Source organism: Theobroma cacao, chromosome 8 (assembly GCF_053813885.1).
Source record: "Theobroma cacao isolate CCN51 chromosome 8, ASM5381388v1, whole genome shotgun sequence".
Lineage (NCBI taxonomy): Eukaryota > Viridiplantae > Streptophyta > Magnoliopsida > Malvales > Malvaceae > Theobroma > Theobroma cacao.
This window is the reverse complement of record NC_142646.1, coordinates 806224-825445: the sequence shown is the minus strand read 5'-3', so window position 1 is coordinate 825445 and position 19222 is coordinate 806224. Positions and strand designations below refer to the sequence as shown.

The following is a 19222-nucleotide window of genomic DNA, read 5'->3' as shown; positions in this document are numbered from 1 at the left end:
TATAGAAAATATATATAAATTTATATATATATATAGATAAACAAGTATGATTTAAGAACAAAATCAATATATAATTGTATTAAAATTAAAGTACAAGTTATATTTTTTAATTGATATAACTTTATAACTGAATATATATATAATATATTAAATAAGGGTCTACATATATATATTAATATATAATTTATGTAAGATTATAATAAATTTCATTTAGATGATTATAATTATTAATGTAATAGGATCCAAATCATACATATATATATATACACACACACTTTACAGTTATTATAACTTGTAATGTCTTTTAACACATACACTTTCTATTATATATTATGTTTATTTATAAAGAATATAATTACTATTATATAAATGAATTACTAAATAATATATATACCTTTGTTTATATAAATTTACAATATATGAAGTTAATTATCTAAAAAGAAGTTGTGAGATTAGAATAATTTTGAAATTTAGTTATTTTTTTAAAATTCCTTGTAACTAAGGTAAATAATTATAAATAATTAAATTAATTAATAAAATTATGATTATTAATTAAATTGTAATGTCTTTTAATTTTCATACTATCTTTATATACATTGGGTTCATTTATAAAGAATATAATTACTATTTTGTATATACACTATAATACTGTTAATATACATACTTTAAATATAAATATAAATATATTTTATTTTGTGTTAATATTATAAATATTATAATTTATAAAATTATTAATTGTAATATATATATATATATATATATATATATATATATACACTTTTATAGTATATAACTTGTAATGTCTTTTAACACATATGCTTTATATTATATATTATGTTTATTTATAAAGAATATAATTACTATTGTATAAATTAATTACTAAATAATATATTTTGAAACTTAGCTATTTTTTTAAATTTCATGTAACTAAGGACAAATTCATATAATCAATAAAATTATGATTATTAATTAAATTATAAGGTCTTTTAATAACTATGTTTTATATAAATTCGATTTATTTAAAAAAATATAATTACTATTTTGTATATACACTATAATACTTTTAATATATATTTATTTTTTATTTTATATTAATATTATAAAAATGATAATTTATAAACTTATAAAATTTATATAACAAAATGTGTTTTTTGCACATTAATCTAAATGTGAAATGTTTATGTAATAGTAATTGATGTTAAAGAAAAGAAAAAATGAATAAAAAAAAAACCTTAGCCACCCCTAACCCCTCTTTTTTCTTTCTTTCTTCTTTTCTAATCGATAGCCGCTCCTTGCCTCCCTCAGTCGACTCCTTTTTCTTCCCCGACCCCAGTTACCAGCCTACCATGCCACGCTCGTCAACTGCCGACCTACCATGCCAAGCTCGGCTCCTTCATCGGTTCAGCTTTCTTTTCTCTCCAACCACCCAACCATAGCCACAACCACAGCCACGCCTTGTCGGCAGCCTCGGTGTCTCCCCAAGCCCCACGCCCTTGTTCTTCCCTAGCTGCCGACCTACCACGCCACACTTGGCTCCTTCATCGGTTCAGCTTTCTTTTCTCTCCAACCACCAAGCCACAGCCACGCCCTGCCGGCTGCCTCGGTGTCGCCCTAAGCCCCACGCCCTTGTTCTTCCCCAGATGAGATTTTGGTATAGGATTTTGTTAAACTAGATTCATTCTTAATAATTGTTATGCAAACAAGATTTTTTGCTTCAATTAGTGCTGTCTGTTATTGAAAAATGATACTAGTTTATTGACTGCTTCAGACAGTTTTTTGGAGTTGATGTGTTGCTATTGTTGTCTGTTAATATTTTAATGATATTAGTACTGTCTGTTATTGAAAAATGATACCCTAAAAATTATTGGAACATGCTAATGTCGATGTTGTCATTAGTTTACTCGAGACTTTTTCATTATCCCAGATTGCAATTAGTACTTTCAAACTTGACTTTTGGTGGGAATGCTGTTTTCTGGTTCCCCAGATGTTTGTTTTTAGTTATTTAAGTTTATATTTAAGATTTTTGTTTTCATGTATTTCTTTTTAAATTTTATTATTTTTATTTTTATTAATTTAATTAGTAGTTAATTTTATGAAATACGTAAACACGTATTATTGTATATGTATACGGATTCGGGTATACGTTGAGAAATTTTATGAAGAAGATTTTAATAAGTTGTTAATATAATCGGGTTTTTAAACGGATTAGGGTAATTATAGGATAGTAAAAATGTAATAGGGTTAGGGTTAGGGAAGTAATTAGGGTTATTATGCGGGTAGTTAATAGGGTTAGGGTTCAGGTACTTCGAAATTATAGGGTACCCGACCCGATGACATAGAGTTGCCCTAGGGGTTAATTTTGTATATCTTGTTTATTTGACTTTTAGGGTTATCAGTTTATCAATTGATGCGACCTAGGTATTTTTAATGATTTTATTGTGTTTTAATTATTTGATTTAGGGTTACAAGACTAAACGTTTCATTGCTTTAACTTCAGTCAAAGGCTAAGGTTGGCTTTGGAAACAAAATTTTCATATGAGGGCAACATTATTGTGGACAATTAATGATTTTCCTGCTTATGGTATGTTATTAGGGTGGAGTACACATGGACGATTATCATGTCCATATTGCATGAAACATTCTAAATCTTTCATATTAGAACATGGTAGGAAACCTTGTTTCTTTGATCGTCATCGGTAATTTTTGTCAGCTAATCATCCTTTTAGGAGGCAGAGAGACAAATTTATTAAAAAAAGATTTGAACATGACTTACCATTTCCTCGATTATCAGGCGAAGAAATATTGACACGTTTGAATTCGCTTCCTCATCTCCCATTCGGAACAAAATGTGGTGAGCGAAAGAGTTCAGGATATGGTGTTTGTCATAATTGGGTGAAGAAGAATATATTTTAGGCTCTACCTTATTGGCATACACTTCTTATTCGTCACAATTTAGATGTTATGCATATTGAACATAATTTTTTTGAGAATATATTCAACACAGTGATAGATGTTAAAGGAATGACAAAGGACAACATAAAAGCATGACAAGATTTGAAAGTGTGTTGCAAGTGGCTAGAATTGGAATTGGTAAAAAATAATAGAAAACTGTACAAGCCTAAGGCTACGTATACATTAAATAAGGAGGAAATAAGAAATGTTTGTGCTTGGGTTAAACAATTGAGATTACCAGATGGTTTTGCGTCGAACATTTCTCGATGTGTTAATGAGATTGATGAAAAATTTGAATAAGATATGTGAGGAAATACGTGAAAAAATACGTGAAGAAATGAGAAATGTGATGGCGGAAGGCATGAGTGAATTTATGGCACGTATGAAAACCACGTTCCTGAGTAATGCGCGTTCAACCATTCACGATGCGGGACCTTCAAGACTTGACAAGTAAGAAAAAAATTCCCTCACATGATGTATAATTTTCAGTGCAAACACTTGGATACTTTTTAATTTAGTTATGTTTAATATTCATATGTATCAAACTATTTTATATATTATGTGTTAAGGATAATTTCTAATTAGATGTTAGGACTTGAATCTTAATTTTGTAATGTATTTTTTTATATATTTTACAGTTCGAATACATAATTAAATTTAGTATCGGAATGAAAATTGATAATTGTTTCTGAAAATTTATTATAAAAATAATAGGTTAAAATATTTCCAACGAAAAATTCCGTTGGAAAAGTTATTTTCAGCGGAAATTTCTGTTGGAAAAATTATTTCCCACGGAAATTTTCGTTGGAAATGCCAAAATGTTTTTCAGTTGGAAATAGCATTTCCAACGGAAATTTCTGTTGGAAATAATTTTTCCAATGAAAAAAATTTCAATAGATTTTTCTGTTGGAAATAGGATTTCCAACGAAAATTCTGTTGAAAATTTTCAATGGATTTTCTGTTGGAAATAGGCTTTCCAACAGAAATTTTCGTTGGAAAATTTTTGTTGAAATTTTCTTTTCCAATGGATTTCTAAAAAAAATTGGCAAAATTTCAAATTTTCAATAGAAAATATTACCCACAAGACTTGTACCGATGGAATTTTAACAGACTTTTTCGTTGAAAATAAACATTTTCAATGAAAAAATGCCTATTTCCAACGAAAAATTCCGTTGGAAATAGCCAAATTTTTTGTAATGAGCAGAAGATGAAGAAGGTAAAGACGCCAGCCATCCCATTTGCAGGGCTTGGAAGGAGGGTTTCCATTGCTGATAGTTCTTACTTCTGGAGTTTGAGGCCATGGAATAAAGATGAAAACAACCTAATTATGTATTTTTATAGTGACCGACGTTACCGACGCTGCAAAAGATATTGTCACTGTGATACTGTACAGTGTTTTTGCCTGCCACCATGCGACTCTTATCTGTTTAAAGTTCACAATTACTTTCCTTTTCTTAATATAAGTATAATTAACCCATTTAGGAATTGATCGATTTTGTTAAAAATGAAAAAAAGAATTATTAGTACGTCAAGTGAGAATAATAATTGTAATGGAAAGTGGAGGCTACCTATTGAAGGAAATATTTAATTGTCTTGAATGCATGTATTTCCTGTGGAATCAAATAAATTAAGGGTTGAAATCGTCTCTGTAAAAAATAAAAAACTATCTGAGTCTGGAACCCCAGATTATTAAGTTGCTTATGATTCACATGAGACTTAACTAAATGCAGTTCATTGATCAGCTTGCCAGCACATTGCTCATCACTCGAATATTAAATGGAAGTTAACTGAAAGGAGAAATGCCCAAGTCATTTTCATGTAGATCATGTATATATTGGTTTTTACATCATTTGGATTCTCCATACCTGAAAAGTCAGTGTGATGCCAATGGTGGCTCTGCATTTTGGTGGTTCGTGTCATGTCTGAGTGCTGGTTTGGGCGTCGAAACCGAAGCTGGTACACAAAGCCCAACATGAAATATTTGCCTCGTGCATATCAACAGAGTTCATGGAAGGGCGTTGCTATGTCAAACCCATGCAGCAAATTCGCTGCATAAACTGAAGCGCAGAGGGAGCTCCTGGGCACAGTCTTCGACCACTACTAAATGGTATCGACTCAAAATTCTGACCCCTTAAATCGAAATTTTTGTAAATAGTCAAAAACCTTTCTGGTTGAAACTTGTAATCACGATGGATTTCTGCATAACTATTTAAGTTCGACATCAAGAGTGTTTCATTCCTAGGAGCAGAGGCAATATCATATGCCCAACAGCTCGTAAACTAGCAAAATTATTTGGAGAAAAACAGCTGTGAATTTATTTATAGAGATGAGGAGGAAGGCGAGGGGTGAGACTGACTTCGAGTGGCGTGGCTTTGAGATTAGTCAAACCGGCTCCCTCACCCATGTCGACTGGCTCATCCGACGGGGTTGTGATCTCAAAAGCTTGTAGCAAACTAGCAAGGTTGAGCTGCAAAACCTGAAGCGCAAACGAAATTCCAGGGCACACTCTTCGACCGCTACCAAATGGAACCAATTCGTAGTTTTGTCCCCTGACCTCGAAATGCTTGTGGGTTGTGAGAAACCTTTCAGGCCGAAACTCGTCCGGATTGGACCAGGCTTTCGGATCACGCTGAAGCTTGGAAAGATTTACTAGAAGGCGTGTTCCAGCCGGGATTAAGTAGCCGGCGGTGGTGCAGTCCTCGACGGACTCATGCATCACGGAGAGTGGGGCAGCTGGGTACAAGCGAGTTGTTTCCTTGATGATGGCTTGGAGGTAGACCAAGTTCTTGACGTCCGATTCTTGCACCGGCCTTTCTCTACCAACGTAGGTGTCCAATTCATGTTGGGCTTTTTCCAGGACATGGTGGTGGTTGAGTAGTAAGGATAGAGCCCATGTTATAGTCACTGTCGTGGTGTCTGTGCCACCCAAAATTATAGCCTGCCAATGATAATGGCCCAAAAAGGAAGTATTAAATGCCTTTAGGCTGTGGATATGAAAAGGGGTACATTTTGACTTGGCCTTTGGGCTCAATAAAAAGGTTAAACATCTAAAATCAAATTATCTATTTTGAATCATTAAGTTTCATAATTTTATCTCATAAAAAATGATTAACAAATTAAAAATGATGTTACATCAATAATGTGAGATTGATGACTTTCTATTAAAATAGTCACACCATGGACTATTGAACCTTAAGGTGACAGCTTATTGATGTGTGACAAAGACCAAATGGGGCAGTTCGGGTGATTACCAGGAAGTTTCAAGGCGTTTTCCACATTAATGCATGCAAAAATTGGATCCGTGTTCAACTAAACTATTCTTTTTTTGAATCATGTTACTTGTTTGGTCACTTTTTGTATCTCAATCATTCCATAGCCTTTATAAAAAAAATTATTTATACTTTCTGACTAAGCATGTACTAAATTACTATTATTTTCAAAAGCAAGATTTATTATTGATGAGTAAATTATTGTTTTATGATTAGGTGGAATAAATTTATTGAAACAAAAGTTACAAAAGAAAATAAAGAAAATATATTCTATATGGTCATCCATGGAACACTAGCACTTTTTTTTTTCACAAAAAAGATTATATATGTGACATAGATGAACATGCAGCTCATTTGAGTAGTGCTATATAGTTTATATTTAAAAATATATATATATATATTTAGTTTATATTTAAACTCTATATCATGGGATTTAGAATGCAATTTGGAAGCCATCTAGTTTTAGCTTTATCTTCAATCCTTGCTTGGACGATGAGATACGTTAATTAAGAAGCTTGGCCGACAATTTTCCGTATGTTTAGGGGGAAAAGATTAATGGTGTTAAATAATTCCCTCAAGGAAATTAAAGTGGTCCCTGAAAGAGGAGTTAGTACTGGATAGCAACTTGACCATCTGTTTGGTGTGAAAACAAGAGATTGAATGTATGTTAATCAATCGTTGTGGTGCAACAGGGAACGTTGCTTTTTCAAACAAGATAGGCGACGAGTAGAATATATATGGTGTTATTTGTCATCATCATTTGATTTATTTGGCTTCGTAGATTTGACATGTTGTTCAATGTCAAATGTTTGGGTATTTTTTCAATTATTTGATTTTATCAAAATAAGAATTACTCGGTGAGTAAAGGTTAGATGACATGATTGAAGGAATTCTAGGCAGTGAAAGTACTAAAACTCAAGTGGGCATTTGGTTTCTCGAGTTGCCAACGATCTGGCGGATGCTCTTGCCAAAGCTGGGAAATCTTTTGCAGGTAATTAACTTGTGAGTGGGTTCTTCTCTTCTGTATAAGCAAATGTTATGGCCACATGGTTTGTGATGGTAACTTCTTTGACTTGTGGTTGTGTTCTGTTTTTGAGTTTTGGGATCCGTATGGTAACCAAAAAATGACTTGCTAGAGACAAATTTTTTCTGGGTAAAATGTTTTACAGAGAAATTTAATATTTTTTGTTGTTTAGATCAACTGTCGAAAACATTTTCTATTGTTTAGATCATTTTGTGAAAAATATTTTTCATCATGGTGGAGTTATTTAGGTGTTAAATAATAAATGAGAGTTGAATAAAAAATAATATTGATATTTGATATTCACTAATTTGGGATCAAAATTAAGAATGGAAATGAAAATGGATAAAATCAATAATGATATTTCTCAAAAATTTAACCATAAATCTATAATAAAAATAAACTCTAATTTTCAAAAAATTTCCATCTTATCACTTTTTTATCATAGCTATAAAAATATAAATATTCATCAATTGTGTAAGATATTTAAAATTTATACTTATAAATATGTATTCATTAAAAAATAATTATTAAAATATTTTTTATTATAATTATTAGTAAGATTTAAACTTATTATAAATGTATATTCATCAAATGATGATCATTGAAATTTTTTTTATTGTAATTATTAGTTAGATTTATTCTATTTATAAATAAAATATTTAATTGTATTAAATGGTTTCATCAAAATATTATTTTTCAAATTTTAATAGTATTGTATAATTTAAATATTAATATTTATCAAACTTATACTCATAAACTTAATATAAAAGTGTTTTTATTGTTTTATAAAAAATGTTTTACGTCTTTCAATAGCGTAAGATATTTTTTATGATTAACTTTATTGATTCGTAAAATCTTTTACATCTAAAATTAATTTTTCGTCTGCTAAACAAATATAAGTCTTAAAAATATTTTTTAAAAATATTTTAATGCAAAACAAATGGACCCTTGATTGGTCCCGGTTCTGGTTATAGTCGGACAATTGAGTTGGATCTTGATTGGAGTGGTCTTGTGATTAACCAGAAAAGCAAACAGGAAAAGATGTGATTCTGAAACAAAAGTTAGGTAAGAACTCACCAGGCATGTGGCTTTGTTGATTGTATCAGCGTCATAGCTAGGGAGCTCTGCAGCATCGTTAAGAAGCGACAACATCATGCCCATGAAGTCATGCTCACTTTCCGCGTTGCCTGAATTTCTCTTCTGCTTATGCTCCTCTAACCATTCCTCAAGGATGTGGTCCAGTTCTTTTGCCGTCTTCTTCATGGCCTTCTCATGTCCTCCTAGATCCAACCACCTCAAGAAAGGCAGCGAGTCCCCAACCGTGAACGTTCCCGTCAGTTCAAAGAAATCCCTCAAGGCTTTTCTGCGTCCATCGTTCTCGTCTTTCCCGTGCGAAGTTTCAGCCTCAGAGTATCTCTTCCCTACAACCATCTTGAAAACCATGTTTATGTTTAAGGTCCAAACCATCTCTTCATCTCCACAAGCACCTTTCCTGAACTACTATTGCTTACGCCCTCAACCCCTAACTCGTAAAGTTCTTTAATCGATGTCCTAACCTCGGATTCTCGTATATGTTTGAGCTTCTCCAGGCGGTGGTTCGACAGTACCTCGAGCGTCGCTATCTTGCGAATTTGGCGCCAGTAGGGGCCGTAAGGGCTGAAACCAAACATAGCATAATTGTAGCCCAAGAGCTCTGCAGCTAGAGTTCTTGGACGGTTGGCAAATGCTTTATCGTTGGTGGTGAAACACTCTTTAGCAATCTCCCAATTGCTTACGACTAGAGTTGGGTGCATGCCTAACCTGATGGTGAAGATCGGTCCATATGTGTCAGCCAAGTCACCCAAAACGACGTGGGCTGGTTTTGACCCTCCTAACAGGTGGAGGTGGCCTAGAAATGGCCTTCCACCGCTCACTTCCGGAGCTTTTCTCTTCATGCCCGAGCCTGTTCGATTAATCACTCTCGTAAATAACAAATAGCAGAAGATCAAAAAGGCAAAGACGCCAGCCATCCAACTTGCAGGGCTTGGAAGGAGGGTTTCCATGGCTGAAAGCTCTTACTTCTGTACTTTGAGGTCTTGGAATGAAGATAACTTCTGTAATTTGAGGTCTTGGAACGAAGATGACAAAACCTAAAGACAAGATAGTTTGACAGTTAGTATCGTTTTTGCCTTCCACCACACGACCACACGATTCTCATCTCCATTCGACTCTTATCTCCACTATTTTGATTAATCTTATTTAATTAGTTAAACTTTAATAATTTTATTTATGAATTAATAATGGATCCATTTAAGAATCGATTGATTTTGTATGATAAAAATTCACTGTTACGTGATATTTTAAAAAATAAACAAATAATTGTAATGAAAAACAGTAGATTAATAGCATTATTTAGAAAGTGGAGGTTGCGTATTGAGGGAAATATTTAATTTTGATTGGAATCAAATAGATTAAGGTTGAGATCTTCTTTGTTTATATATAAAAAACTTTTGAGTCTGGCATCCCAAATAGTTAAGTTGCTTATATAATTCAGATGAGGCTTAACTAAATGCAGTTAAATCAATTTGCCAACACATGGCTCATCACTCGAATATTAAATAGAAGTTAGCTGAAAGGAGATATGCTAATGAAGTCATTTTCATCTAGATCATATATATCTATATATGTACATCACTTGGATTTTCTACATTTGAAAAGCTAGTGGGACGGTCTTAAATTTTGTCGTTTGCCAGTGGGTGGCTCAGCATTTTGATGGTTTGTGTCATGTCGGATTGCTTTTCTTGGTTTGGGTAGGGTTCATCGAATGGCGTTGCTATGTCAAACCCATGGAGCAAATAGGCGGCATAACCTGAACCGCAGAGGGAACTCCTGGGCACATTCTTCTACCACTACTAAATGGTATCGACTCAAAATCCTGACACCTTACATCAAAATTTTTGTAAGTAGTCAAAAACCTTTGTGGTTGAAACTTGTAATCACGATGGATTTTTGTAAGCATTGAAGAAAAGTTCTGTGCCTGCAGGGGTATGGTGGCCATTAATAGCCTAAAAGTAATTAAGCTGAAGTTTCATTTATTGTTGCTAATCATTCAAGCTAATAACAAACAGCAGGAAGACGTGGAGTAATCAAGACTTCGAGGGGAGAGGCCTTCAAGTTTGTCATCCCTATTGCCTCACTCATATCAACCAGTTCATCTAAAGGGGTCCCTAACTCGAACCCTTGCAGTAGATTAGCTAGCGTCAGCTCCAACACTTGGAGCGCAAAGGAAACTCCAGGACACATTCTTCTACCGCTTCCAAATGGGATCAGCTCGAAATTCTGGCCTCTCACATCAAAATCTTTGTAGGTAGTTAGGAATCTTTCTGGTTGAAATTCACAAGGATCGGACCATACACGTGGATCACGATGAATTTTGTAAAGATTGATGAGAAGTCGTGTGCCTGCGGGGATATGGTAGCCACTCACGGTGCAGTCTTCCGTGGATTCATGCGGCACTGAAAGTGGTCCGGCAGGGTATAAACGCAGCGTTTCCTTGACGATGGCTTGAAGGTAGATTAACTTTTTAACGTCTGATTCCTCAACTAGTTTGTCTCTACCAACATGGATGTCTAATTCTTCTTGTGCTTTTTTCAGTGCGTCGCGGTTGTTAAGTAGTAAAGACAAAGCCCATGTCAGTGTAACCGTTGTTGTATCAAAGCCTGCTAAGATCAAATTCTGCAAAAAGGTTGATATATACCATATCATAATGAAATTGCACAAACAATTTTACATCGAGAACTAAAAATTTTAAATAAAATCTGTAAAAGCCTCGACGTCTATTTTATTTTCTTTTGGAGTTACGATTGCCCACAACTTAGATCAATCAGTAAGTGCTAACAATGGTAGGCAAATAAAAGCTTGGGTGACAATTCACTAATTCGTACCAGGCAATTGGCTTTGTTGATGGTTTCAGCATCATGCTTGCCAGCGTCAGTACTGAGGATTGAAAACATCACATCCATAAAATCTTGATCGCTCTCCTGATTACCTGAAGCTGTCTTTTTCTTGTGATCTTGTAACCATCCCTCTGCAACTTCATCTAGTTCTTTTCTTACCTTCTTCATGAACTTCTCGTCTCCCCCGACGTCCAACCATCTTAAAAACGGCAACGCATCCGATATCACAAACTTCCCACACAAGTCAAAGAAGTCCTGCAACGCGTCTTTCCATCTCTCGCCCTCAGCATCACTGCCGGAACTCGGAATTCGCTTCCCAACAATCATCCTGAGCATCACGTTAAGGGTTACATCTCTAAACCATGCCTTCATGTCCAACAAAACCTTATCAGAGCTGTCTTTGTTCTCGCTCCAGAGTTGAAATAACTCTTTCAGGGATGTCTTTATCTCAGATCGTCGGACATGTTTGAGCATATCGAGCCTGTAGTTCGAGAGGAGCTCAAGAGTGGCAACTTTACGCATTTGGCGCCAGTGTGGTCCATAAGAAGCGAAGCCAAACATGGCGTGGTCATAGCTCAAGAAGTCTATAGCATGAGTCTTCGGACGAGAAGCAAAGGCTTTGTCGTTTGTGGTTAAGCACTCTTTGGCAGTTTCCCAGTTGCTGACAACCAAAGCTCTATAAGCACCCACCTTGATGGTGAATATAGGACCGTATTTGTCCGCCATGTCTCCGAGAACTATGTGAGGTGGTTGCGGCCCTCCTAGGAGGTGGAGATGGCCGATTACAGGCCATAAGCTGCCAGCTTGAGGTGCTGCTCTCTTTTTGTCTCTGTTTTGGACACTCTTTGATATCCATAGAAGTGAGAAAAGAAAGAGTGGAAAGGCAAATACAGTTGCAATTACGACTGGAATTGGTGGGAATGGATGAAAAAGATCCATTGCTATACTATGGGGGAAATGGAGGTTAAATGTGAGACTTGGGAGATATAAGATTATTATGAATTACGTCTATATATAACAGTAGAGTAGTTGGATGAGGCTGGGACGATTGGGACATCACAATTATTATCTTACAAGGAGCATTTTAAAAGGACCTTGTTAAATAGATGAAATATTACATAGTTAAAAAGAACACAGTAAACCCATACTAAGTGCTTATGTCATGAAAAATTTTCTATCAATTAAGAGACTTAAAATGATATATTGGTTCTTGTTCTCGACATTAATAATTATGTTTTTCTTTAAAAAAAAAAAAACACAATAGAAACAAAAAATGTCTGGTTGGTCGAGGCCTAAAGGATAAGAATAATGTAGAAAAATATTTGGCACCTTTTTCTTGTTCCAATTCAATCTTGTATTGTATCTAATTCAATCAAGTAGATAATTGAAGCCTTTGGGTCCCACGAATAAAAAGCAAAAAAGATTAAATTATTAGTCTGAAGAATCCTAACAATAGTAATGTAATCTTCTCACCTTTTCTTCTTTTTTTTTTGGAATAAAGATTCTCTTGATGGTTACAATTAATGTGATATTGATATTGACGAATGCTAAGTATTTTAAGTACTTTGTTATTGCCAAAAGAATAATAGCTCTTTATTAGTAAATTAAATGTAATCTAATTTACATATAAAAAGGAAAGCCATATCTCACTATTGTTTTCAGAAAATGCACTTGGATAATGTGGCTAAGAGTAAATTTTGGGCTCCTAACAACAATTTCTTGTGGTTCGAAAGCAGTCTTTTTTGATCGAATTTAATCTTCCCAAAATCGTACATGTGTGGAAGAGTACAATAATTAGACAAGGAAAAAATTAGGTTAGAAACAAATGAAAGCTGACATTAATTCTGTCTTGTTCTAAGCCATTTCCTCGACAAATCTTATGAATTAGGTTGGATTAGGCTGGGACAAATGGGACTTCACCATTATTATCGTACAAGGAGCAGTTCAAAAGACCTTATTTAATATTACATAGTTAAAAAGAACACAATAAATCCATACTAAGTCCTTAATTATGTCATGAGGGTTAAAATTTGAAATGACATACTGATTCTAGTTCTTCACATTAATAAATATATTTAAAAAAAAAAACAAAAACAACAAAAAAACATGTGTGGTTGGCCAAGGTCTGAAGTTAAATCGATGAAATTTCATATCTCATTTTTGAAAGGTAAAATGTCTTAATCAAACGTACCAAGTGCTTAGATCAATCCAAAATGTCCTCGTAAATAGTGTCAATTGGTTGGATCTTAATAAATCGTATCAATTGGTTGGGTCAAATCAAAATATCTTAATCAATTGTACTAATTGATTGGGTCAAATCAAGATGCCTAAATTCTATTCATTTAGTTAAATTATGTAATGTATTTAAATATTTAATTTATTAATTGATATATAATTATTAATAAAATAATAAATTTTTATTAATAAATTAAATTTATTTTAATTTAACTACATATTAAAAAGAAAGCCATATCTCACTATTGTTTTCAGGAAATGCACTTGGACAATGTGACTAGGAGTAAATTTTTGGCCGCTAACAACAATTTCTTGTGGTCCGAAAGTAGTCTTTTTGATCGAATTGAATCTTCCCAAAATAGCACATGTGTGGGCCAAATGATCGTGTTGGATCTATACAATCTTTTAAAGACTACGATAATAAGACAAAAGGATAAATTGGGTCGGGTGAACTCAAGTAATTTTTTTAATACTTGACTTGGATTCGGTTTTAAAATATTTTAAGATCGGGGTAAGTTTAAAAAATTATTATTAAAATATTGTAAACTCGAATTCGATTGTACATATATATTAATATTACTATAATATTTCAAAAATTTGTAATTTGTAAGATTTAGATCTTCATTTTTGTTACTTTCAATACAATTTTTGCTATCTTAATCAACTTTCTTTTTCGTAAACTAATGCATATAACATTAATTTTTTATATAATTTTTTGTTATTTAAGTTATTGTTCAAATTATTTAATTGGGTATTAAACAGATTTGAGTAATATATTATTAATGTTCAATTTTGAATAGTATTTTATGATTTTTTCAAGTTTTAATAAGGTTAGGTAGATACTTTATCCATTTATATTGTTAATAATAATGAATACTCTTTGGGAATTAAAAAAATCATTTAATTCTTAGGTAGTTAATTTCCTCAACCTTCTTTTTCTCCTTGATAGATAATTGATTAATTGAATTCTTGATTCTAAAAGGACATAAACAACCTTTTTTTTTTCCTCAATTGATTGTGATTTTATTGAATATGTAACAGAAACAGAACCAAGTTAACAGCAAGTGATAAATCATAGGACAAAATTTTCAATTTTCACCATGAGCAATCATGGATAGTGGGCGAAACCAATCATGGCATTGTTATAGCCCAAGATCGTCGTGACAGCAATAGTTGGACGAGTGGTGTAAGACACTCCATAACGATTGTTCACCGAATGGAAACCCATCCTACAATGAAGAACGAATTACACCAGAAAGACCTAACAGCAGAATGTAAACACAGATAACATAAAACAGCAACATCACAGACACCTTATGAGAAAACTGCATTAACGCAGGAACATACTTGAACAGCTCAGAGACACCCAAGTAGTAAACACCCACAATCAGATTACATATACTCTGTTGGATTGTTCACTTGTGCCATTCCGGATAATTGGAGTAAAGAAAAAAATAAAGAAAGAACTAGAAGAGAGGGAAAGAACTAGAAAAAAATATTACTCATTACTTTCATAAATCAACTTAAGTTTATATTCCATTGTGGATTTTGACAAGCAGTCAAGGGTAAAGCATTATGAACTAATTTACGTGCAATTTATCATGCATGAACCTACCATTAGCTCAGCTGGGGTTTGGAACAGAAGTGATTCTAGATTCTAGCATTTTTTCCCAGGTCTTTTGTGTTCATTGTTCAACTGTCTAATTTGTTTATCCTTTTCCATTTTGGACGTATGTGATGCTAGGCTGCTCGCTACCCTGCACTAAATACTTACTGCTCTACCTATTAATTTGGCTGAAAATGTTTAAACGATAAGGGAAAGTTACTAGTTAACAAATCAAATTAGTTCATGCCAGGGACGTCGCTTTGTTTTCATGGTATCAACATCGTGCACCTCAGTGTCGGTGACAATTGACAGCATCACATCCATGAAATATTCCTATGTACCTCTTTGCTGTGTTACTGTAAGAGTTGTTCATGCAAGTGGGACCCAAGTTTTGCAAGAACTGGAAGTTCTGTTTTCAGATCTTGCTTGGTTCTTGCTAACCTTGGCACTGAGTAGTTGTGATATTACGCTTTACAATTGTAGCTAGTAAATTGTGTATTGTATTCTCGTAGTGAGCCTCTGTTTATTTGCTCTGACTGACAAACCATTGTTCAGAGCTTGAACAAACAAGGTTTCATTATTCATAAAGTTACAAAATGCTATTATACTAGAACAGCCTAAAATTAAGCTGAAGTTCATTTATTGTTGCAAAATCATACAAGCTAATAGCAAACAGCAGGAAGACGTGGAGTAATCAAGACTTCGAGGGGAGAAGCCTTCAAGTTTGTGAGCCCCATTGCTTCACTCATATCAACCGGTTCATCTAAAGGGGTTCCTAACTCGAACCCTTGCAGTAGATTAGCAAGCGTCAGCTCCAACACTTGGAGCGCAAAGGAAACTCCAGGACACATTCTTCTACCGCTTCCAAATGGGATCAGCTCGAAATTCTGGCCTCTAACATCAAAATCCTTGTAGGTAGTTAGGAATCTTTCTGGCTGAAATTCGCAAGGATCCGACCATACACGTGGATCACGATGAATTTTGTAAACATTGATGAGAAGTCGTGTGCCTGCCGGGATATGGTAGCCACTAACGATGCAGTCTTCCATGGACTCATGCGGCAATGAAAGTGGTCCAGCAGGGTATAAACGCAGCGTTTCCTTGAGGATTGCTCGAAGGTAGACTAACTTTTTAATGTCTGATTCTTCAACTAGTTTGTCTCTACCAACATGGATGTCTAATTCTTCTTGTGCTTTTTTCAGTGCACCGCGGTTGTTAAGTAGTAAAGACAAAGCCCATGTCAATGTAACCATTGTTGTATCAGAGGCTGCTAAGATCATAGCCTGCAAGAAGGTTGATTTATACTTCAGAATGAAATTGCACATAAGATTTTACATCAAGAAATAAGAATTTTAAACAAAGCCTTAATAGCCTCGACATCTATTTTATTTCCATTTTTGGACTTAAGGATGGCCTACAACACAAATCAATTAGTAAGTACTAACAATGTTAGGCAAATAAAAGTTTGGGTGACAAATTCGTACCAGACAGGTGGCTTTGTTGATGGTATCAGCATCATGCTTGCCAACGTCACTGAGGATTGAAAACATCACATCCATAAAATCTTGGTCGCTCTCCTGATTACCTGAAGCTTTCATTCGCTTGTGATCTTGTAACCATCCCTCTGCAACTTCGTCTAGTTCTTTTGTTACCTTCTTCATGAACCTCTCGTCTCCCCCGATGTCCAACCATTTTAAAAACGGCAACGCATCAGATATCACAAACTTCCCACTCAAGTCAAAGAAGTCCCGCAACGCGTCTTTCCATCTCTCGCCCTCTGCATCACTGTCGGAACTCGGAATTCGCTTCCCAACAATCATCCTAAGAATCACGTTAAGAGTTACATCTCTAAACCATGCCTTCATCTCCACCAAAACCTTATCAGAGCTGTCTTTGTTCTCGCTCCAGTGTTGGTACAACTCTTTCAGGGATGTTTTTATCTCAGATTGTCGGACATGTTTGAGCCTATCGAGGCGGTAGCTCGAGAGGAGCTCAAGAGTGGCGACTTTACGCATTTGGCGCCAGTAAGGTCCATATGGGGCGAAGCCAAACATGGCGTGGTCATAGCTCAAGAGCTCCATAGCAAGAGTCTTCGGACGAGAGGCAAAAGCTTTGTCGTTTGTGGTTAAACACTCTTTGGCAGTTTCCCAATTGTTGACAACCAAAGCTCTATAAACACCCATCTTGATGGTGAAGATAGGACCGTATTTCTCTGCCATGTCTCCGAGAACAATGTGGGGTGGTTGCGGCCCTCCTAGGAGGTGGAGATGGCCGATTACAGGCCATGAGCTGCCAGCTTCAGGTGCTGCTCGCCTTTTGTCTCTGTTTTTGACACTCTTTGATATCCATAGAAGTGAGAAAAGAAAGAGAGGAAAGGCAAATACTGTTGCAATTACGACTGGAATTGGTGGGAATGGATGAAAAAGATCCATTTGCTATACTATGGGGAAAATGAAGGTTGATTGTGAGACTTGAGCGATATAAGATTATTATGAATTACGTCTATATATACCAGTAGAGTGCTTGGATCAGGGTGGGAAAATTGGAACTTCACCGTTCTGATCCTATAAGGAGCTGTCAAACTTCAAAGGACCTTATAAAATATTAAATAGTTAGAAAGAACACAGTCAAAAAAAAAAACCTCTGGTTTGGCCGAGGGCCGGGCCGGCTGTTCTAATGAAAGGGATGGGAATTAGATAGAAAATCTTTCACATAATGATTTTGTCTAATTCAATCAAGTAGACATTCAAGTAATTGACATTTTCAAGGATGCTATATGTCATATACTATGTTTATATATGATAACAAATGAAAGGTTGATGTCAGCAGCTAGATAGGACTAGCTAGTTGTTTCAAGGGAGGGCGTGACCACCAAGAATTTTTTTAACAAAAATTAAAACGAAAATTGTTCCCATCCTGTGTTATCCCCTTCACCCTTCTTCAGCCTTTGGGTCTCCAAGAATAAAAAGAAAGGATAAAATCACTGGCCAGAGGAGTCCTGACAATAGCAACGTGGTATTGGTCTTTTTTTTTATATATATTCTCCTGATGGTTACAATTAATGTGATATTGATATTGATGGAATACCAAGTATTTTAATTGGGTTGGAGCTATCAATCGTTCAAAGACTATAATTATAAAATAAATAAATAAGATAGAAAAATTGGGTTAGAAACAAAAGAAAGCTAAAATTGAATCTAATTTTTTTTTAAAATTTATATGTATAATTAATGCCGGGGAGAGAAGTAAAATCTTAGAATCAAAGATTACATTACAACAATCATGTCTTCACGTGTGAAATTTCACTTAGATTAAAAACTTAAGCCAATGAACTCTATTGAAATTGAAAAATATCTTAATTTAATATGTTTTAGTCTCCATTGCGTAATAATCACGAACTAAAAAATCAACTTTAACATATGAAATGGAAATTTAATTACACACCAAATATGAAGAAACGGGTCAAACATCTCTACTGTTTGTATTGAAGTGCACGCTATGGTAGTTGTGTATATGATCAAGGAAGAAAGTCAAAGTTCTCATGATATTTGTTACATTTTTGCTTCTATAAGAAAATGTTTGCAAACTTTTTCTTATAAAATTTCTCACTCATGGAATGGAAATTTAATTACACACCAAACATGAAGAAACGGGTCAACTTTTCCAATGTTTGCATTGAAATAGACGATATGGCGGCTGTGCATATGAATAAGGAAGAATGTCATTTATAAAATAATTACGACGTCATTTATATGCTCAATATAATGGTTGCATATTTAAGAAATTTGATAAATCGTTAAAAGACGATGTTACCCATAATGGTATCATTAAGTCGATTAAGTCTTGAACTAGTTAAAATCAAAATTTTAAGGTGAAATTGAGAGTTTCACGGTCCAAGGATGACTCAAAATGGTAATTCGGAGTTCGAGGATCAATTTGGAGTCAAATCGAAATTTTCACTATCTAGGGGTAAAATGGTCATTTGCCACTTAGGGACAAAATGAAAATTTTAGAATAAATTTTTTTGGCCCCATTTGACTTATTGGAGTATGATTTGAGGTTTAGAAGTGAAAAATTTTAATTTCGATATAATTTAGAGTATAGGGACGAAATGATAATTTTGCCACCATAAAGACAAATTGGTAAATTTTCACCCCCGACACTTGTCAAGATCAAGGGATTTTATTCATCATAGAAATAG

General features: G+C 34.3%; 3 protein-coding genes and 1 long non-coding RNA gene across 4 annotated transcripts; 1 reads left to right on the top strand and 3 right to left on the bottom strand.

Annotated features, from left to right (window-relative positions):
- Nucleotides 1-5116: 5116 nt before the first annotated feature.
- Nucleotides 5117-9436, bottom strand: LOC108663113 (strychnine-10-hydroxylase-like). The gene is made up of 2 exons (XM_018125726.2): nt 8323-9436; nt 5117-5890 (listed from the first exon to the last, which is right to left on the bottom strand). The coding sequence occupies exons 1-2, from the start codon at nt 8710-8712 to the stop codon at nt 5267-5269; spliced, it is 1014 nt and encodes a 337-aa protein (XP_017981215.2). The 5' UTR covers nt 8713-9436; the 3' UTR covers nt 5117-5266.
- LOC148761085 (uncharacterized) lies at nt 6849-8540 on the top strand. Its single transcript, XR_016027857.1, has 2 exons — nt 6849-7212; nt 8269-8540. It is a non-coding gene; the product is annotated as an uncharacterized LOC148761085 (long non-coding RNA).
- A 764-nt stretch (nt 9437-10200) lies between the features above and the next one.
- Nucleotides 10201-12177, bottom strand: LOC108663114 (cytochrome P450 CYP82D47-like). Its single transcript, XM_018125727.2, has 2 exons — nt 11169-12177; nt 10201-10959 (listed from the first exon to the last, which is right to left on the bottom strand). Exons 1-2 carry the CDS (start codon nt 12117-12119, stop codon nt 10339-10341), a joined length of 1572 nt encoding a protein of 523 aa, XP_017981216.1. The 5' UTR covers nt 12120-12177; the 3' UTR covers nt 10201-10338.
- A 3321-nt stretch (nt 12178-15498) lies between these two features.
- On the bottom strand, nt 15499-17513 carry LOC18591303 (cytochrome P450 CYP82D47-like). Its single transcript, XM_018125319.2, has 2 exons — nt 16506-17513; nt 15499-16304 (listed from the first exon to the last, which is right to left on the bottom strand). Exons 1-2 carry the CDS (start codon nt 17451-17453, stop codon nt 15684-15686), a joined length of 1569 nt encoding a protein of 522 aa, XP_017980808.1. The 5' UTR covers nt 17454-17513; the 3' UTR covers nt 15499-15683.
- Nucleotides 17514-19222: the final 1709 nt, after the last annotated feature.

Excerpts from the sequence above, each read along its gene's own strand:
- LOC18591303 (XM_018125319.2), bottom strand. The coding sequence starts at position 17,453 with ATGGATCTTTTTCATCCATTCCCACCAATTCCAGTCGTAATTGCAACA. Across the intron at positions 16,305-16,505 it reads TCAACAAAGCCACCTGTCTG|GCTATGATCTTAGCAGCCTC; the intron begins GTACGAATTTGT and ends ACCTTCTTGCAG.
- LOC108663113 (XM_018125726.2), bottom strand. The coding sequence starts at position 8,712 with ATGGTTTGGACCTTAAACATAAACATGGTTTTCAAGATGGTTGTAGGG. Across the intron at positions 5,891-8,322 it reads TCAACAAAGCCACATGCCTG|GCTATAATTTTGGGTGGCAC; the intron begins GTGAGTTCTTAC and ends TATCATTGGCAG.
- LOC108663114 (XM_018125727.2), bottom strand. The coding sequence starts at position 12,119 with ATGGATCTTTTTCATCCATTCCCACCAATTCCAGTCGTAATTGCAACT. Across the intron at positions 10,960-11,168 it reads TCAACAAAGCCAATTGCCTG|AATTTGATCTTAGCAGGCTT; the intron begins GTACGAATTAGT and ends ACCTTTTTGCAG.